Source organism: Rhinoraja longicauda, chromosome 5 (genome assembly GCF_053455715.1).
Source record: "Rhinoraja longicauda isolate Sanriku21f chromosome 5, sRhiLon1.1, whole genome shotgun sequence".
Lineage (NCBI taxonomy): Eukaryota > Metazoa > Chordata > Chondrichthyes > Rajiformes > Arhynchobatidae > Rhinoraja > Rhinoraja longicauda.
In genome coordinates this window covers 64,074,264-64,090,082 of record NC_135957.1, presented here as the reverse complement: position 1 = coordinate 64,090,082, position 15,819 = coordinate 64,074,264, and the positions used below count along the sequence as shown (strand labels likewise).

The following is a 15,819-nucleotide window of genomic DNA, read 5'->3' as shown; positions in this document are numbered from 1 at the left end:
TTCAGGGGGAGGTAAAGCTGTGTGTCATCAGTGTGTCTCTGTGGCAGGCCACAGAGAGCCCTGGGTCAATCCTGCAGACTGAACACTGATGCTCCACAAAGCAGTCACTCAATCTGCATTTGGTTTCTCCAATTAAAGAAACACATTGTGAACTCCAAATACAGTGCAGTAGATTGGAAGAAATGCTGTTTCATCTGATAAATTCTGTTTGGGCATCTGTAAGATGGGAAGGAAGAAGTGAAAAGATAGGTATTCTGTCTGTTGTGATTAGTTTAGTTTAGAGATATGACGTGTGCCTTTTGGGCCCTTTTGCATGAGTGCAGCTGGAGAAGAAGTTGTTTAACATGAGAACAAATTCTCAACACTGATGCCCTACATGGATGTGTTTAATGTGAGAACAAATTCTCAACACTGATGCCCTACATGGATGTGTTTAATGTGAGAACAAATTCTCAACACTGATGTCCTACATGGATGCGTTCTCACCCCATTATCACATTCCCTATACACTCATGACTGTGTGGCCAAATTTTGCTCTCACTCCATTTACATGTTTGCAGATGACACCACCATAGTGGGCTGGATCTCAAACAACAAAGAGAAGTTCAGGAGATAGGGAGTTCAGTAATGCAGTGTCAATACATCATGTCAACGGTTTGGTGGAGCAAAAGCAGTTTGAAACAATAAGTCTGCCCGAAGATTTGGGCAGGAGGTAGAAGCGGCACGGTGGCGCAGCGGTAGAGTTGCTGCCTTACGGCGAATGCAGCGCCTGAGACTCAGGTTCGATCCTGACTATGGGTGCCATCTATACAGAGTATGTACGTTCTCCCCGTGACCTGCGTGGGTTTTCTCCGAGATCTTCGGTTTCCCCCCACACTCCAAAGGCGTACAGGTATGTAGGTTAATTGGCTGGGCAAATGTAAAAATTGTCCCTAGTGTGTGTAGGATAGTGTTAGTGTGCGGGGATCGCTGGGCGGCGCGGACCCGCTGTGCCGAAGCGCCTGTTTCCGCGCTGTATCTCTAAATCTAAAAATCTAAAAAAAATCTAAAAGTGAGCAGCATAGAGCAGGTACACTACAAGACTGGAAGGTGTGGAGGAAAAGTATCTGTGGAGAAAACAAGGTCCGTGAATGTTCGAGTGACAACAGCCTGATATTCTGTAGATTCATATTCTGAAGGAAGGTATGAGGATGTATCTGAGAACTGATGTTTGACCTCTTAGAGATAAAGGTCTAATCGTCACATCACAAAGCATCGTCCTAATCCGCAGGTGATTGCTCTCAGAAACTCTCCAATAACTTTTGCATCATCGATGTTAAACTCACTGGCTGTAGTTCTCAGGGTTTTCCTTGCAATCCTTCTTAGATAAAGGCATAGCATTAGCCATGTAGGACATGACCACAACATGGCCTGTCATTTCAAGATTTCAAGATCAATTTATTGTCACGTGTACCAATTAACGTACAGTGAAATTTGAGTTACCATACAGCCATACGAAGTGAAAAAGTAACAATTCACACAACCACATAAAATAAAATTTAACATCCACATCCACCACAGCGGATTCCACATTCCACACTGTGATGGAAGGTACTAAAGTTCAATCATCTTCCTCTTTGTTCACCCGCGGTCAGGACTGTTGAACCATTGGCAGTCGCCGCTGCCGGCTGTCCAAGCCCTCGCGTCGGGATGATCAAAACTCCGACGCCGGGACGGTTGAAAAACTCTCCGCGGCCTGGAGCTTCCGAGTCGGCCTCTTTTTACCAGAGACCGCGCGGGCTTCTCAATGTTAAAGTCCACAGTCCCCGCGGTTGGAGCTCTCCACAGTCGATCCTCGGCAAAGGATCGCAAGCTCCACGATGTTAAAATCCGCTCCGTGCCCGCGGCATAAAGCGTCGGGCCAGTCTCCAGGAAAGGCCACCAACTCCTCGGTGTTATGCCGCAGTGGGGACGGAGATACGATACGGAGAAAAATCGCATCTCCGTCACCTCTTCCTTTTCTCCAGAGATGCTGTCTGACCAGCTGAGTTACTCCAGCTTTTTGTGTTTATCTTTGGTTTAAACCAACATCTGCAGTTCCTTCCTACACCTCTTTCCACATTATGCTGTCTGACTTAATCGATTTTACCAGCATTGTCTGCTTTTGTTTCAGATATCCAACATCTGGCTTTAAAAAAAATGTTCGCATGAAAATATTGTACTGTGTGAGAACTTGCATCAAGATTTTACTTCAGTACAGTTTTTTGACGAGTGTTCATATTTCATGTTTTGAGGGAACTCAATTTTCTGTCCAATTTAGTTTGTTTATTTTCAATGGATTCTTTAATGCTCGATGCCGCAGAGATCAATTCCAATTTAGTTGTTTAACGATTAACTCGAGCTTCTGGCCTGCAGGAGCATTATCTCGGCGATGCTCTTTATGTTATTCTCGATTTCAAATCAACAAATTACATGGAGGAAAATTATATTAAATGAGTATGTTTGTGAATGGCAGGAGAATTCATCAATCAATGGTTTCATGTCTTTGCAATATTGTTATCTGAAACCCTCTCCCCTCTCTTGGCAGCCAACAAATTAAGTGATAAACACAAAGTGCTGGAGTAACTCAGCAGGTCAGGCAGCATCTCTGGAGCAAAAAGGATGTGACCTTTCGGTTCCGAACCAAGACTAGAGAAAAGTCGGAGCCAAAATATCACCCATCCTTTTTGTCCAGAAATGCTGCCTGACCCACTGAGTTACTCCAGCACTTTGTGTCAATCTTCGGTATAAACCAGCAGCTCCAGTTCCTTTCTCCACAAGTTAAGTAATAATGCAGGAAAGAGAAATGTATGTTGTCTATTAGGTCACAGGTCTCATTTAAGTACCGAAGGAGTTTGAAGGGCCGGGTATTCTTTCCGTGTTCCTACTAACCCAACTATCTGTTGTTCATCATCCAAAAACAAAATGTTGCAAATCTGCAATATAAATTATATTAAAAAAATAATGCTGCAAGGAGGTAGTTGAGCCGGGTACCATGATTGGATTTAAAAGACACTTGGACAGGTACATGGATATGAAAGGTTCAGAAAGATGTGGGGGTAAATACAGTCAAATGGGACTATCTTAGATGTGGCATCGTGGCCGTCATGGACTAGTATGACCGAGGTGCTTTTTTCTTGCTGTATGTCTCTCTGAATGCTTTGCAGGTGAGATGGCATTTGTGAACAGAAAGAGAGAGAGAGAAAGAGAATGAGGAGAAAGAATTTTCTTGCTGTATGTCTCCATGACTGCTTTGCAGATGTGATTGCATTTGTGAAGAGAGAGAGAGAGAGAGAGAGAGAGAGAGAGAGAGAGAGAGAGAGAGAGAGAGAGAGAGAGAGAGAGAGAGAGAGAGAGAGAGAGAGAGAGAGAGAGAGAGAGAGAGAGAGGGGGGGGGAGAGACAGGGTGAGAGAGAGCCTCTCTCTCTCTATCTATCTCTATCTCTCTATCTCGCTGGAGAGCTGCTCTGTGGATCTCTGCAGACGGGCGGCGCTGGGGAGCTGTTCTCTCTCTGTCTGTAGGCGGTGCTGCAGAGCTGCTCTGTCTCTCTGTGCAGGTGGGCGGTGCTGGGGAGCTGCTCTCTCTGTCTGTAGGCGGCGCTGGAGAGCTGCTCTGTGTCTCTCTGTGTGCAGACGGGCGGCGCTGGGGAGCTGTTCTCTCTCTGTCTGTAGGCGGCGCTGCAGAGCTGCTCTGTGTCTCTCTGTGCAGACGGGCGGTGCTGGGAGCTGTTCTCTCTCTCTGTCTGTAGGTGGCGCTGGAGAGCTGCTCTGTCTCTCTGTGCAGACGGCGGTGCTGGGAGCTGTTCTCTCTCTCTGTCTGTAGGCGGCGCTGCAGAGCTGCTTTGTCTGTCTCTCTGTGCAGGCGGGCGGTGCTGGGGAGCTGCTCTCTCTGTCTGTAGGCGGCGCTGCAGAGCTGCTCTTTGTCTCTCTGTGCAGGCGGGCGGTGCTGGGAGCTGTTCTCTCTCTCTGTCTGTAGGCGGCGCTGGAGAGCTGCTCTGTCTCTCTGTGCAGACGGGCGGTGCTGGGAGCTGTTCTCTCTCTCTGTCTGTAGGCGGCGCTGCAGAGCTGCTTTGTCTGTCTCTGTGCAGGCGGGCGGTGCTGGGGAGCTGCTCTCTCTGTCTGTAGGCGGCGCTGCAGAGCTGCTCTGTGTCTCTGTGCAGGCGGGCGGTGCTGGGAGCTGTTCTCTCTCTCTGTCTGTAGGCGGTGCTGCAGAGCTGCTCTGTCTCTCTGTGCAGGTGGGCGGTGCTGTGGAGCTGCTCTCTCTGTCTGTAGGCGGCGCTGGAGAGGTGCTCTGTGTCTCTGTGTGCAGACGGGCGGCGCTGGGGAGCTGTTCTCTCTCTGTCTGTAGGCGGCGCTGCAGAGCTGCTCTGCCTCTCTGTGCAGGCGGGCGGTGCTGGGGAGCTGCTCTCTGTCTCTCCCTCTCTCTGCAGGCGGTCCGGTCCATGGGCGGGCGTGTGTCGCGCGCGCTGCGGAACTTTAACCTGGAGCAGCGGGCGCACGGGGAGATCGGGCGGGAACGGCCGCGTCCCTCACCGCGGCACCCGGGCACAGAGGCGCTGCTGCAGCAGCAGCTGCACGGTCAGTCAGTGTGTGTCCCCCCGACCGCCAGCCAGAGAGAGAGAGAGCGAGCGAGCGAGCGAGCGGCTGCCGGGCCCTGCAGCGAGTGCAGGGCACAAGAAACTAACACCCCGCTGCGCTCTCCTCCTTCCCCCGCTCCTGTTGCAAGTGTAAGGGGCTCAACTCAAAACCGCACCATCCTCCCCTTCCCCCAAACGAATGGCCACCGGGACCTGCAACTGCAGAGTCACAACTGAAGACCTCGCTGCGCTTTCCTCCACCCTCTGCATACATTCGTACGTGTACACATACACACATACATACACACACACACACATGCATACATGCACGCATGCATACACGCACACATACATGCATACATGCATGCACGCACACATACATGCATACATGCATGCACGCACACATACACACACACACAAACTCCCTTTCCCACAAGCGAGCGACTACAGGGCCCTACAATGAGTGCTGGGCACAAGCAACTGAAAAGCCCGCCGCGCTCTCCTCCACCTGTCCTCCCGCTGTACCCTCCACACACTCTCTCCCCCTCTCACTGTACCCTCCACACACTCTCTCCCCCTCCCGCTGTACCCTCCACACACTCTCTCCCCCTCCCGCTGTACCCTCCAAACACTCTCTCCCCCTCCCGCTGTACCCTCCACACACTCTCTCCCCCTCCCGCTGTACCCTCCACACACTCTCTACCCCTCTCACTGTACCCTCCACACACTCTCTCCCCCTCTCACTGTACCCTCCACACACTCTCTACCCCTCTCACTGTACCCTCCACACACACTCTCTACCCCTCCCGCTGTACCCTCCACACACTCTCTACCCCTCTCACTGTACCCTCCACACACTCTCTACCCTCTCACTGTACCCTCCACACACACTCTCTACCCCTCTCACTGTACCCTCCACACACTCTCTACCCCTCCCGCTGTACCCTCCACACACTCTCTCCCCCTCTCGCTGTACCCTCCACACACTCTCTACCCCTCCCGCTGTACCCTCCACACACTCTCTCCCCCTCCCACTGTACCCTCCACACACTCTCTACCCCTCTCACTGTACCCTCCACACACTCTCTCCCCCTCCCACTGTACCCTCCACACACTACCCCTCTCACTGTACCCTCCACACACACTCTCTACCCCTCTCACTGTACCCTCCACACACTCTCTACCCCTCTCACTGTACCCTCCACACACTCTCTACCCCTCTCACTGTACCCTCCACACACTCTCTACCCCTCCCGCTGTACCCTCCACACACTCTCTACCCCTCTCACTGTACCCTCCACACACTCTCTACCCCTCTCACTGTACCCTCCACACACTCTCTACCCCTCCCGCTGTACCCTCCACACACACTCTCTACCCCTCTCACTGTACCCTCCACACACTCTCTCCCCCTCTCGCTGTACCCTCCACACACACTCTCTACCCCTCTCACTGTACCCTCCACACACTCTCTCCCCCTCTCACTGTACCCTCCACACACTCTCTACCCTCTCACTGTACCCTCCACACACTCTCTCCCCCTCTCGCTGTACCCTCCACACACTCTCTACCCCTCTCACTGTACCCTCCACACACTCTCTCCCCCTCTCGCTGTACCCTCCACACACTCTCTCCCCCCCCTCCCGCAAGCTGACCGACTACTGGCCCCAGCAGCCATGGGACTCGCAGCTCAACTCTCCGCCTCCAGTGTGGTGCCTGTCTGTCTTGTGTCTGTGTGTGTGTGTGTGTAAACCTGACGGCGACTTGGTAAACACAGGCCGGCCGGCCGGGTGCCTGAGGTGAAGGTGACTTTGTGAGGTTATCTGGAGTAACACAGGCAGCAGGGAAACAACACCTACCTGGTCCTTGGGCCTAACTCTCGGTCCACTCAGCTAGTCCCAATTAACTGCGTCCGACACAACTCTCGGCCTTTCCTATTCATTGACCTGTCTTTTATATGCCGATGCTTCAACTTCATCGGAGGCTTAGGACATTTGTTCTGTCTCCAGCGCCTGTGACCAACTACTCCAGGTGCATCTGATCTGGATGCATCTCAGCTTGGTTTGGCAACAGCTCTGCTCAAGAAATTGAAGAGTTGAGGTGAAGCCCATAAATTGATCCCAAAGTGCCCCCCCCCCCCCCCCATTCGTGTGTGTGTGTGTATATACATAGAAACATAGAAAATAGGTGCAGGAGTAGGCCATTCGGCCCTTCGAGCCTGTACGCACCGCCATTCAATATGATCATGGCTGATCATCCAGCTCAGTACCCCGTACCAGCCTTCTCTCCATACCCCCTGATCCCTTTAGCCACAAGGGCCACATCTAACTCCCTCTTAAATATAGCCAATGAACTGGCCTCAACTACCTTCTGTGGCAGAGAATTCCACAGACTCACCACTCTCTGTGTGAAGAAATGTTTTCTTATCTCGGTCCTAAAAGACTTCCCCCTTATCCTTAAACTGTGATCCCTGGTTCTGGACACATGGGCACACACACATACATATATATAAGAAAGCTTAACGAATTCCACTGTGTCTTAGCATTATGGCAGTCCCAGTCTATATCTGGAAAGTGGAAGTATGTCAGCCCTATTATTCTCGCAAATCTCATAATCTCCCTGCATTTTTTCCCCTTTAATTTCCATTGACTATTTGGGGGCCTACAGTGGGATCCAACAAAGTGATCAACCCCCTTCTTATTTTTCAGCTCCATCATGATGTCTTACTGGATGATCCCTCTAAATTAATCTCGGACTACTGCAATGACATTCAAAATGCCAAAAGTGCAACTCACCTTTCCCTCTTTCCTCCACCTCTATCCTGCCTGTTAACCTGGAGCAACAAGCTGGCAGTCCTGTTCCTCCCTTACCCATGTTTTTATAATGGCTGTAATATTTTAAACCCGTGAACCTCTCCATACTCTGAGTTTGAGCACCTCATCTGGCAGGCCTCTTGTATTCAAATAAATTTCATCCAATAGTTTTTCCTCACTCAACAGACAATAGGTGCAGGAGTAGGCCATTCGGCCCTTTGAGCCAGCACCGCCATTCACCGTGATCATGGCTGATCATGCACAATCAGTACCCCGTTCCTGCCTTCTCCCCATATCCCCTGACTCCGCTATCATTAAGACCTCTATCTAACTCTCTTGAAAGCATCCAGAGAATTGGTCTCCACTGCCTTCTGAGGCAGAGAATTCCACAGCTTCACAACTCTCGGAGTGAAAAAGTTTTTCCTCATCTCCATTCTAAATGGCCTACCCCTTATTCTTAAACTGTGGCCCCTGGTTCGGGACTCCCCCAACACCGGGAACATGTTTCCTGCCTCTAGCGTGTCCAATCCCTTAATAATCTTATATGTTTCAATAAGACCCCTCTCATCCTTCTAAATTCCAGTATACAAGCCCAGTCGCTCAAGTCTTTCAATGTCTGACAGTCCCGCCATTCCGGGAATTAACTGCACTCCCTCAATAGCAAGAATGTCCTTCCTCAAGTTTGGAGACCAAAACTGCACACAATACTCCAGGTGTGGTCTCACTAGGGCCCTGTACAACTGCAGAAAGACGTCTTTGCTCCTATACTCCCTGCCATGCTACTGCCCGTATTGTCATGTAGACTTGCTGTTGTTGTGTTTTGTATCAACTTTTGTGTAAGTTGCTTCACTAATGCTTTGGATCCCACCCTCCTGCCAATCTAGTTTAGAGATTCAAGAGACTTCAAATGCTGAAATCTGGTGCTCCAAACAATCTTGGAGCAGGTTGAGCTATATTTATGGGGGGAGAGGGGGGGGGGGGTGGGGTGGAGGAGGAATTGCTGATGTTTCGGATCGAGACCCAGTATCAGGACTGGAGTCCCTCAGGCAGATTGTTTGTTGTTTGAGGTTATCTAATTTCCTGGTGCCTGAGCTCAGCCTTTAATCCGTTCCAAATCCATGCAAACACAAACATTTAATATCCATGTTTGTTAGCTGCCTTTGCTCTGTCCTTCTTTGATGCCAAAGAACCTAATCAAAATAAATCCCAAGCTAAATTGGACTTGAGTTTGTGCTCTCATAACATAAAATTGGAAGTGCGATTGAATGTCCTGGCTAACTCTGGTAGTCATTCCTGCATGTATGTATTTTACACCCCTGTAAAATGCTTTGGGGGAAATTTGCAATGTTAAGATTATTATAGAAATTGAATTTATTGAAGTAGAATACACATTGATGTTCTTCAATGCCACTTGGTTAGTCTAATTGTTTGTTGTCTGCCCACCTCCCATCCTCACCCTTGGCTATCTCTGCAGTCACATACCTTGTCCAATGTAAATTATCTGATAAATTATAATTTCTTCAATTATAGCAAATGTAATTTGAGCTAACACCACAGTTTTCAGTCCTTTCCCACAGACTGCATCTTCAGTTCTTTCTCTCAGATTATATCCTTGGCCAAATATTTTTGCAGAACTTTAGAGAGCTCATCCTATTAAGTAACAGCAACATTGATCTCAAACTCTTGTCTATGTTAACTCATGAAATAAAAGGTATTTATTCACAAAATGCTGGAGTAACTCAGCAGGTCAGGCAGCATCCTGCTGAGTTCTCCTCCGATTTGTACCAGCATCTGCAGTTATTTTCTTATACTCATGAAATAAAATGTTATTCTGGACCAATGAAGTAATCATTGAAGAACAGGAGTTTCTTTGATCTTTTCTCAAATCAGCCTTTGGTCCTTGAAACATTCAGAGAGCTTAGGTGGTACCCATATGACTTGATATGAAAATATGGAACAAAGTCCTCTGATTTGTGTCGACTGTATGTGATGAATTAATTTGTCATCTTAATATTTTAGCTGTATATTTCAGTCATGGTCACTGCTAACGTTTCAAATACATTACTGATAAATTACCACACCAAACAACAGAGAAACTAAGGGGTAGTTGTACTCGAATTTCAAATTCATGAAATGCATCCCGCATGAATATGTTCTGGGATTGCGTCTGATTCCTTAACTGAGCCATGAACATTAAACTTTTACTTTAATTCCACAGACCACCCTCAAGTAAATGAAGTTCACAACAAGAATGAAAAACTTGTGTCTCTTCTGAAAGATGTTTATGTTGATTCAACAGATTCTCCTTCAAAGGTAAATATTGTAAAAGATACACAGCAGTAAATGTTTGACTCGACCCGAAACGTCACCCATTCCTTCTCTCCAGAGATGCTGCCTGTCCAGCTGAGTTTCTCCAGCTTTTTGTGTCTATCTTCAGTTTAAACCAGCATCAGCAGTTCCTTCTTACACACAGTGAATGTTTAGCGTTGGACCATGGGGGGAAGAATGTAATAATTTAGCCTCTGAAATAACTTAGCCTGGGTAGTTTTAAAACTGGTAAAACTACCAGTTTTAGTACATTGACAACTCTACAATAGTTAATTTTTTGATAGGTTCTAAACTAAATAATATAAAATTTATTAGAAAAGTGCCATGTACGTTTAAAGTATTCCTTTAGAGTGGGTCGGATATGAATATGCTGATACTGTGGTGTTTATTGTCCTATGTCAGCTGTGCCTCAGTTAGTAGCAGTCATATTTTTGGTTTAAGACCCAATCTACGTTGATGCTCTGGTCCAGATCCAAGGGAGTGCTTTGCCGGGGAATTATCACTGTTGTCCTGTTCCGTCAGTCACGGCCACCTAAAATAGAGTATCAAATCATTATCACTTTGCAACTTGTGGACTTTGCTTGCTGCGTGAAATGTAGGTACCACTTTCTCTTCATTCCCATTGTGGTTACAGGTCAAACATACTTCATCGGCTGTTAAGAGTTTTGTGAAGTCCTGAAAGGGACATTAAAACGCTGTATAATTGGAGGCCCTTTCTTTTTTTCAATCTCTCCTCTAATCTTGAGGTCGCAAATGTTGAGTAGGTAAGATCTGAAACTCATTGCTTGCAATTTATGTAAACAGAATCAATCAGTGGTCTCAAAAGAAAATTGGATGAGCAGTTGAGAGAAATAATTTGCAAGGCTCTGGGGATAAGTATGGGGAAATGAGAAAGGCCTACCAGAAACCAATGTAAACTTGATAGAAATACTGTTATAAGTTTAGTTACGGTCTTCACAATGCCGATAGGCCAGACAAAGTGACGGCATGCCTCTCTCTAAAAGGCATTGGTGAACCATATAGGTTTGTATGAAAATCTGGCTATTCCTGTGACCATCTTTTCCAGTGTAAGTCCATAAATTGTGAGAATGATTATATTTCACACAGAATGTGTACTCAGACTTGGGTTGAGGAATACCTGAATGCTATTTAAGATAATTTCTCTGTCAGAGGAGGTAGTTAAGGCTGGTACTATAGCAACATTTAAAAGACATTTGGACAGGTACATGCATATGAAAGGTTTAAAGAGATATGGGCCAAAAACGGGCAGATGGGACTAGTGTAGATGTAGCATCTTGGTCTGCAAGAGCCAAGTTGGGCCAAAGAGCCTTTTTCCATGCTGTATGACTCTGACCAAATGTTTCTCAAAGATCTGGGAATCAAGGTTTAGAAGATCAGAAACCTAATTGAATACCATTAATCAGATCAGGTGAACTCAAGAAAGAAATATAATTTTGTACAAGATATTTCAGTTGATTGTTATTTATGGGCTGGATCTTAAAACTCAAGAGAATTTCTGCAGCATCTAACTTGATTTGTAGCATGTCTGTCATGGTTTGGAGAAATCTTAATATTTCAAAATTAACATCTTAGTATTGAAGTATTGAAACTACCAAAACATTATACAATTCTGCTCTCTTTTGTTTAGAATATTTGCTTTGAGAAATCTTAATTATTTTTGCACTATCTTTTCATGCGCAACTCATTTAGTAACAGGGCCTACATTTTGTCCATTTTACTGGATGTCAATAGCAGATGTAGGCTTGGTTTCACTGACCTATTTGAGTTATCTCTTATTGACTGCATCTCTAATTTGAGTTTTACTGACTTTAACAATGGTTTAGAAGGCTCGTGTGAAGACTTTTTGAATTGAGCAATTAAATGGATGGCTTTTGAATCAATAATATCAAAAAAGTGAAACCTCATACTGCAACAACAAATTAATTTATTCTGTGTATCACCAAGTACCCTGATTCATTCATAGACCAAGATAGAGAGCATTGTTAAATCTCCACTGTAAAAAAATGTAAAGTGCTGAGCTGAACCTTTACCAAAAGAGAGAGCAGTTTTCAGCAGTTCCTGTTAACTCAGTTGTGCAGCAGAGCAGGTATTGAAGGTGCTCAGGAACAGAGAAAGCAAAAGCCTCACTTTACACTCCATTGCTGTGTTAGTCTTTCTGTATGCCATTCCAGAAAAAAGTGATAAAATCTTGGTATGCGATTTTTTTCTTGTTATGTTTGTATTGTAAATGGTTCTATTAAAAGTAATAGATTGTTTATATCTGAAATTGGCTCCACCTGGTTGAAATGAACCTAGAACCCAGTTGTAGAACATGAGGATGTCTATGTAAAACAGGCAAAAAATGGACTGTTTGATACAAAGCCTTGATAATCAACGGATCTTTTAAAAACACGTGCTGAAAGAAGACTCAAAGTGTTGTTGTCTAAAGGTAGCACAGACATTTTACCGATATCACTTTTTTGCCTTTACAGAACCTGCTAATTGATCAAACATCTAAGCAAGTGCCGCAGTACAGACTTCCCAAAGCCACTTTGAATCATGAGCCTTTTGGTATTAAACGTGTTCCCAAAGGCAAGCTGAGCATTGTGGAAGCTCTTACAGTACTCAACAACCACAAGCTCCAATCTCAAGTATGGACTGCTGATAAAATAGCTGAAGAATACAGTCTAGAACTTCAATATGTTAAAGCATTGCTGGAATTTTTCAAACCCTTTGAAATGAAAATGCTACCTCCAAAGCAAGACAAAAAAGAACAGATAACTGCAAGATAACAAATATATAAACAATTTCAGTCGATATATTTAATTCTATAAAAACAGGCACCAAATGTTTAATTTCTATATTTAAGATTTACAACCTGTTCACTTTATGGGAATATTATTGGATATTGTGTGTAAAGCTTTAGACCTGTGCTGAGCCCTGTGAATAAATTGGTCCAGAACTATTTGTCTATTGGGCAAGAACTGCATCATAATATATTATCATCACAAGAGTTTAGTGTTTTCCACTTGTGGCTGTATCACAGCAATCTATCTCTTTAATGTTATGCTTCCATAACATTGTGAAAATGCAACCACTCAGGGCATGTAGATCTGGATCATCACACATTGTAGATTTTGGTTTATATTTAAAATTATTAGTTTCATTATGTGTTTTGCCTATTTAGGTTTCAATGAATGCTCCTTCATAATGTAAACATAGACATAGAAAATAGATGCAGGAGGAGGCCATTTGGCCCTTTGAGCCAGCACCGCCATTCACTGTGATCATGGCTGATCATCCACAATCAGTAGTCAGTGCCTGCCTCCTCCCCATATCCCCTGATTCCACTAGCCCCTAGAGCTCTAACTCTCTTTTAAATTTGCCTCTACTGCCTCTGGCAGAGAATTCCACAAATTCACAACTCTGGGTGAAAAAGTTTCTTCTCACCTGTTTTAAATGGCCTCCCCTTTATTCTTAGACTGTGGCCCCTGGTTCTGGACTACCCCAACATTGGGAACATGTTTCCTGCATCTAGCTTGTCCAGTCCTTTTATAATTTTATACTTCTATATAAGATCTCCTCCCATCCTTCTAAACTCCAGTGAATACAAGCCCAGTCTTTGCAATCTTTCCTCATATGACAGTCCGCCATCCCAGGGATTAACCTCGTGAACCTATGCTGCACTGCCTCAATAGAAAGGATGTCCTTCCTCAAATTAGGAGACCAAAACTGCACACAATACTCCAGATGTGGTCTCACCATGGCCCTATACAACTGCAGAAGGATCTCTTTACTCCTACACTCAAATCCTCTCGTTATGAAGGCCAACATGCCAGAGGCTTTCTTCATTGCCTGCTGTACCTGCATGCTTACTTTCAGTGACTGGTGTACATGGACACCCAGGTCTAGATGCACTTCCCCTTTACCTAATCTGACATAATTGAGATAATCTGCCGCCTTGTTTTTGATGCCAAAGTGGATAACCTCACATTTATCTACATAAAACTGCATCTGCCCACTCACTCAACCTGTCCAAGACACCCTGCAACCTCCTAACATCCTCTTCGCAGTTCACACTGCCACCCAGCCTTGTGTCATCTGCAAACTTGCAAGTGTTACTTCTAATTTCATCATCCAAATCATTGATATATATTGTAAATAGTTGCGGCCCTAGCACTGAGCCTTGCGGCACTCGCCTCTGCCTGCCATTCTGAAAAAGACCCATTTATTCCTACTCTTTGCTTCCTGTCTGCCAACCAATTCTCTATGGTAATACCCTACCCACAATACCATGTGCTCTAATTTTGCTCACCAACCTCCTGTGTGGGACCTTATCAAAGTCTTTCTGAAATTCTAGATACACTACATCCACTGGCTCTCCTTTATGCATTTTACTTGTCACATTCTCAAAAAAATCCAGAAGATTAGTCAAGCATGATTTCCCCTTCATAAATCCATGCTGACTTGGACCAATCCTTTTACTGCTATCCAAATGTGCTGTTATTACCTCTTTAATTATTGACTCCAGCATCTTCCCCGCCACCGGTGTCAGGCTAACTGGTCTAAAATTCCCCGTTTTCTCTCTTGCTCCTTTCTTGAAAAGTGGGATAACATTAGCTACCCTCCAATCCACAGGAACTGATCCTGAATCTATTGAACATTGGAAAATGAACACCAATGCATCCACGATTTCTCGAGCCACTTCCTTGAGGACCCTAGGATGCAGACCATCAGGCCCTGGGGATTTATCAGCCTTCAGTCCCATCAGTCTACCCGATACTATTTCTTGCCTAATGCAAATTTCAGTTTCTCTGTTTCCCTTGATCCTCTGTCCTCTAGTACAACTGGGAGATTGTGTCTTCCTTAGTAAAGACAGATCCGACAGTTCAACTCTTCTGCCATTTCCTTGTTACCCATAATAATTTCACCCGTTTCTGCCTTCAAGGGACCCACATTTGTCTTTACTAATATTTTTATCTTAACATACCTAAAGAAGCTTTTACTGTCCTCCTTTATATTCTTGGCCAGCTTCCCCTCGTACTTCATCTTTTCAGCCCGTATTGCCCTTTTTGTTACCTTTGGTAACTTGCCCTTTTTGTTACCTCCGGTGTTCCAATATTCACCGGATGTTTCCTCAAAAAGTGGGTATATCAAAATATGGCATTGTGAGCAGGTTTGTTTTTGATCATGGAAATGTGGGAGAAAGGAATTGTGCAAATTAAAATGTCTATTTCCTACACATTTTGCAAATGTATGTAAAACCAGGGATGCACTGATGTAGTTTATGCCAGTGCTTCTTAAACTATTTCAGTCTCATTCACCTTTGAGTCTTTATCACAAAATTTCATTCACCCTCGACTAAATTTTCTTATGTTTTGGGGGAATTTTCTTCTTATTCTCCCTTGTGTATAATTTTATATATAATTTATTTTGTCACATGAGCAAAAAATATAAATCAACTAATTTCTTGTGTTTATTTTATTCAACTTTTTGAACATCCTAAAAATATGTAAAGAAAACGAGGAGTGAAAACGAGGAGTTTAATTACCACTGGAGTTGGAAAATCATTATTAGAATGATAAAAAAAATTCCAATGTCTAAACACTAGGCTTCAGCCCCATCCTACCCTTTTGGGCTTTGATTACTTGGAAAAGTAATTTTTCCTTGGAAAACTAGCTCAAAACACCATGGAGTATGTGATTTAATATATTAGTATCCAACTAATATAACTTTCTCCCCGACGAAAGCTCACAATACCACCAAATATCAACTTGCCATATTTGGTATACTTCTCGCCAGAAGCTGGCTCTTCCAAATCCAGATATATTTTAAAGGTTGTGCATGTGTACTGACATGTATATGTCACATGCATGCTCAAAACATCATCACGACATTGCCTGTTGCTCAGTTCTGAATATCTGGCATCCTCCCAACTAGGAGTGACAAAAAAATTAAGAACAGAAACATTATTAGAATTTTTCTAGTTTACATAAAGTAAAGTTAGTAAACAACTGTCTTAGAACTTAGAATTAGTTTCTTAGAAACAATGTTTTCTTGTTGTGCATGTTTACCACAAATAA

General features: G+C 44.8%; 1 protein-coding gene across 1 annotated transcript; it reads left to right on the top strand.

Moving 5' to 3' along the window:
* The first annotated feature begins 4,418 nt into the window (after positions 1–4,418).
* Positions 4,419–15,819, top strand: ndufaf4 (NADH:ubiquinone oxidoreductase complex assembly factor 4). Its single transcript, XM_078400197.1, has 3 exons — positions 4,419–4,596; positions 9,627–9,721; positions 12,229–15,819. Exons 1-3 carry the CDS (start codon positions 4,461–4,463, stop codon positions 12,526–12,528), a joined length of 531 nt encoding a protein of 176 aa, XP_078256323.1. The 5' UTR covers positions 4,419–4,460; the 3' UTR covers positions 12,529–15,819.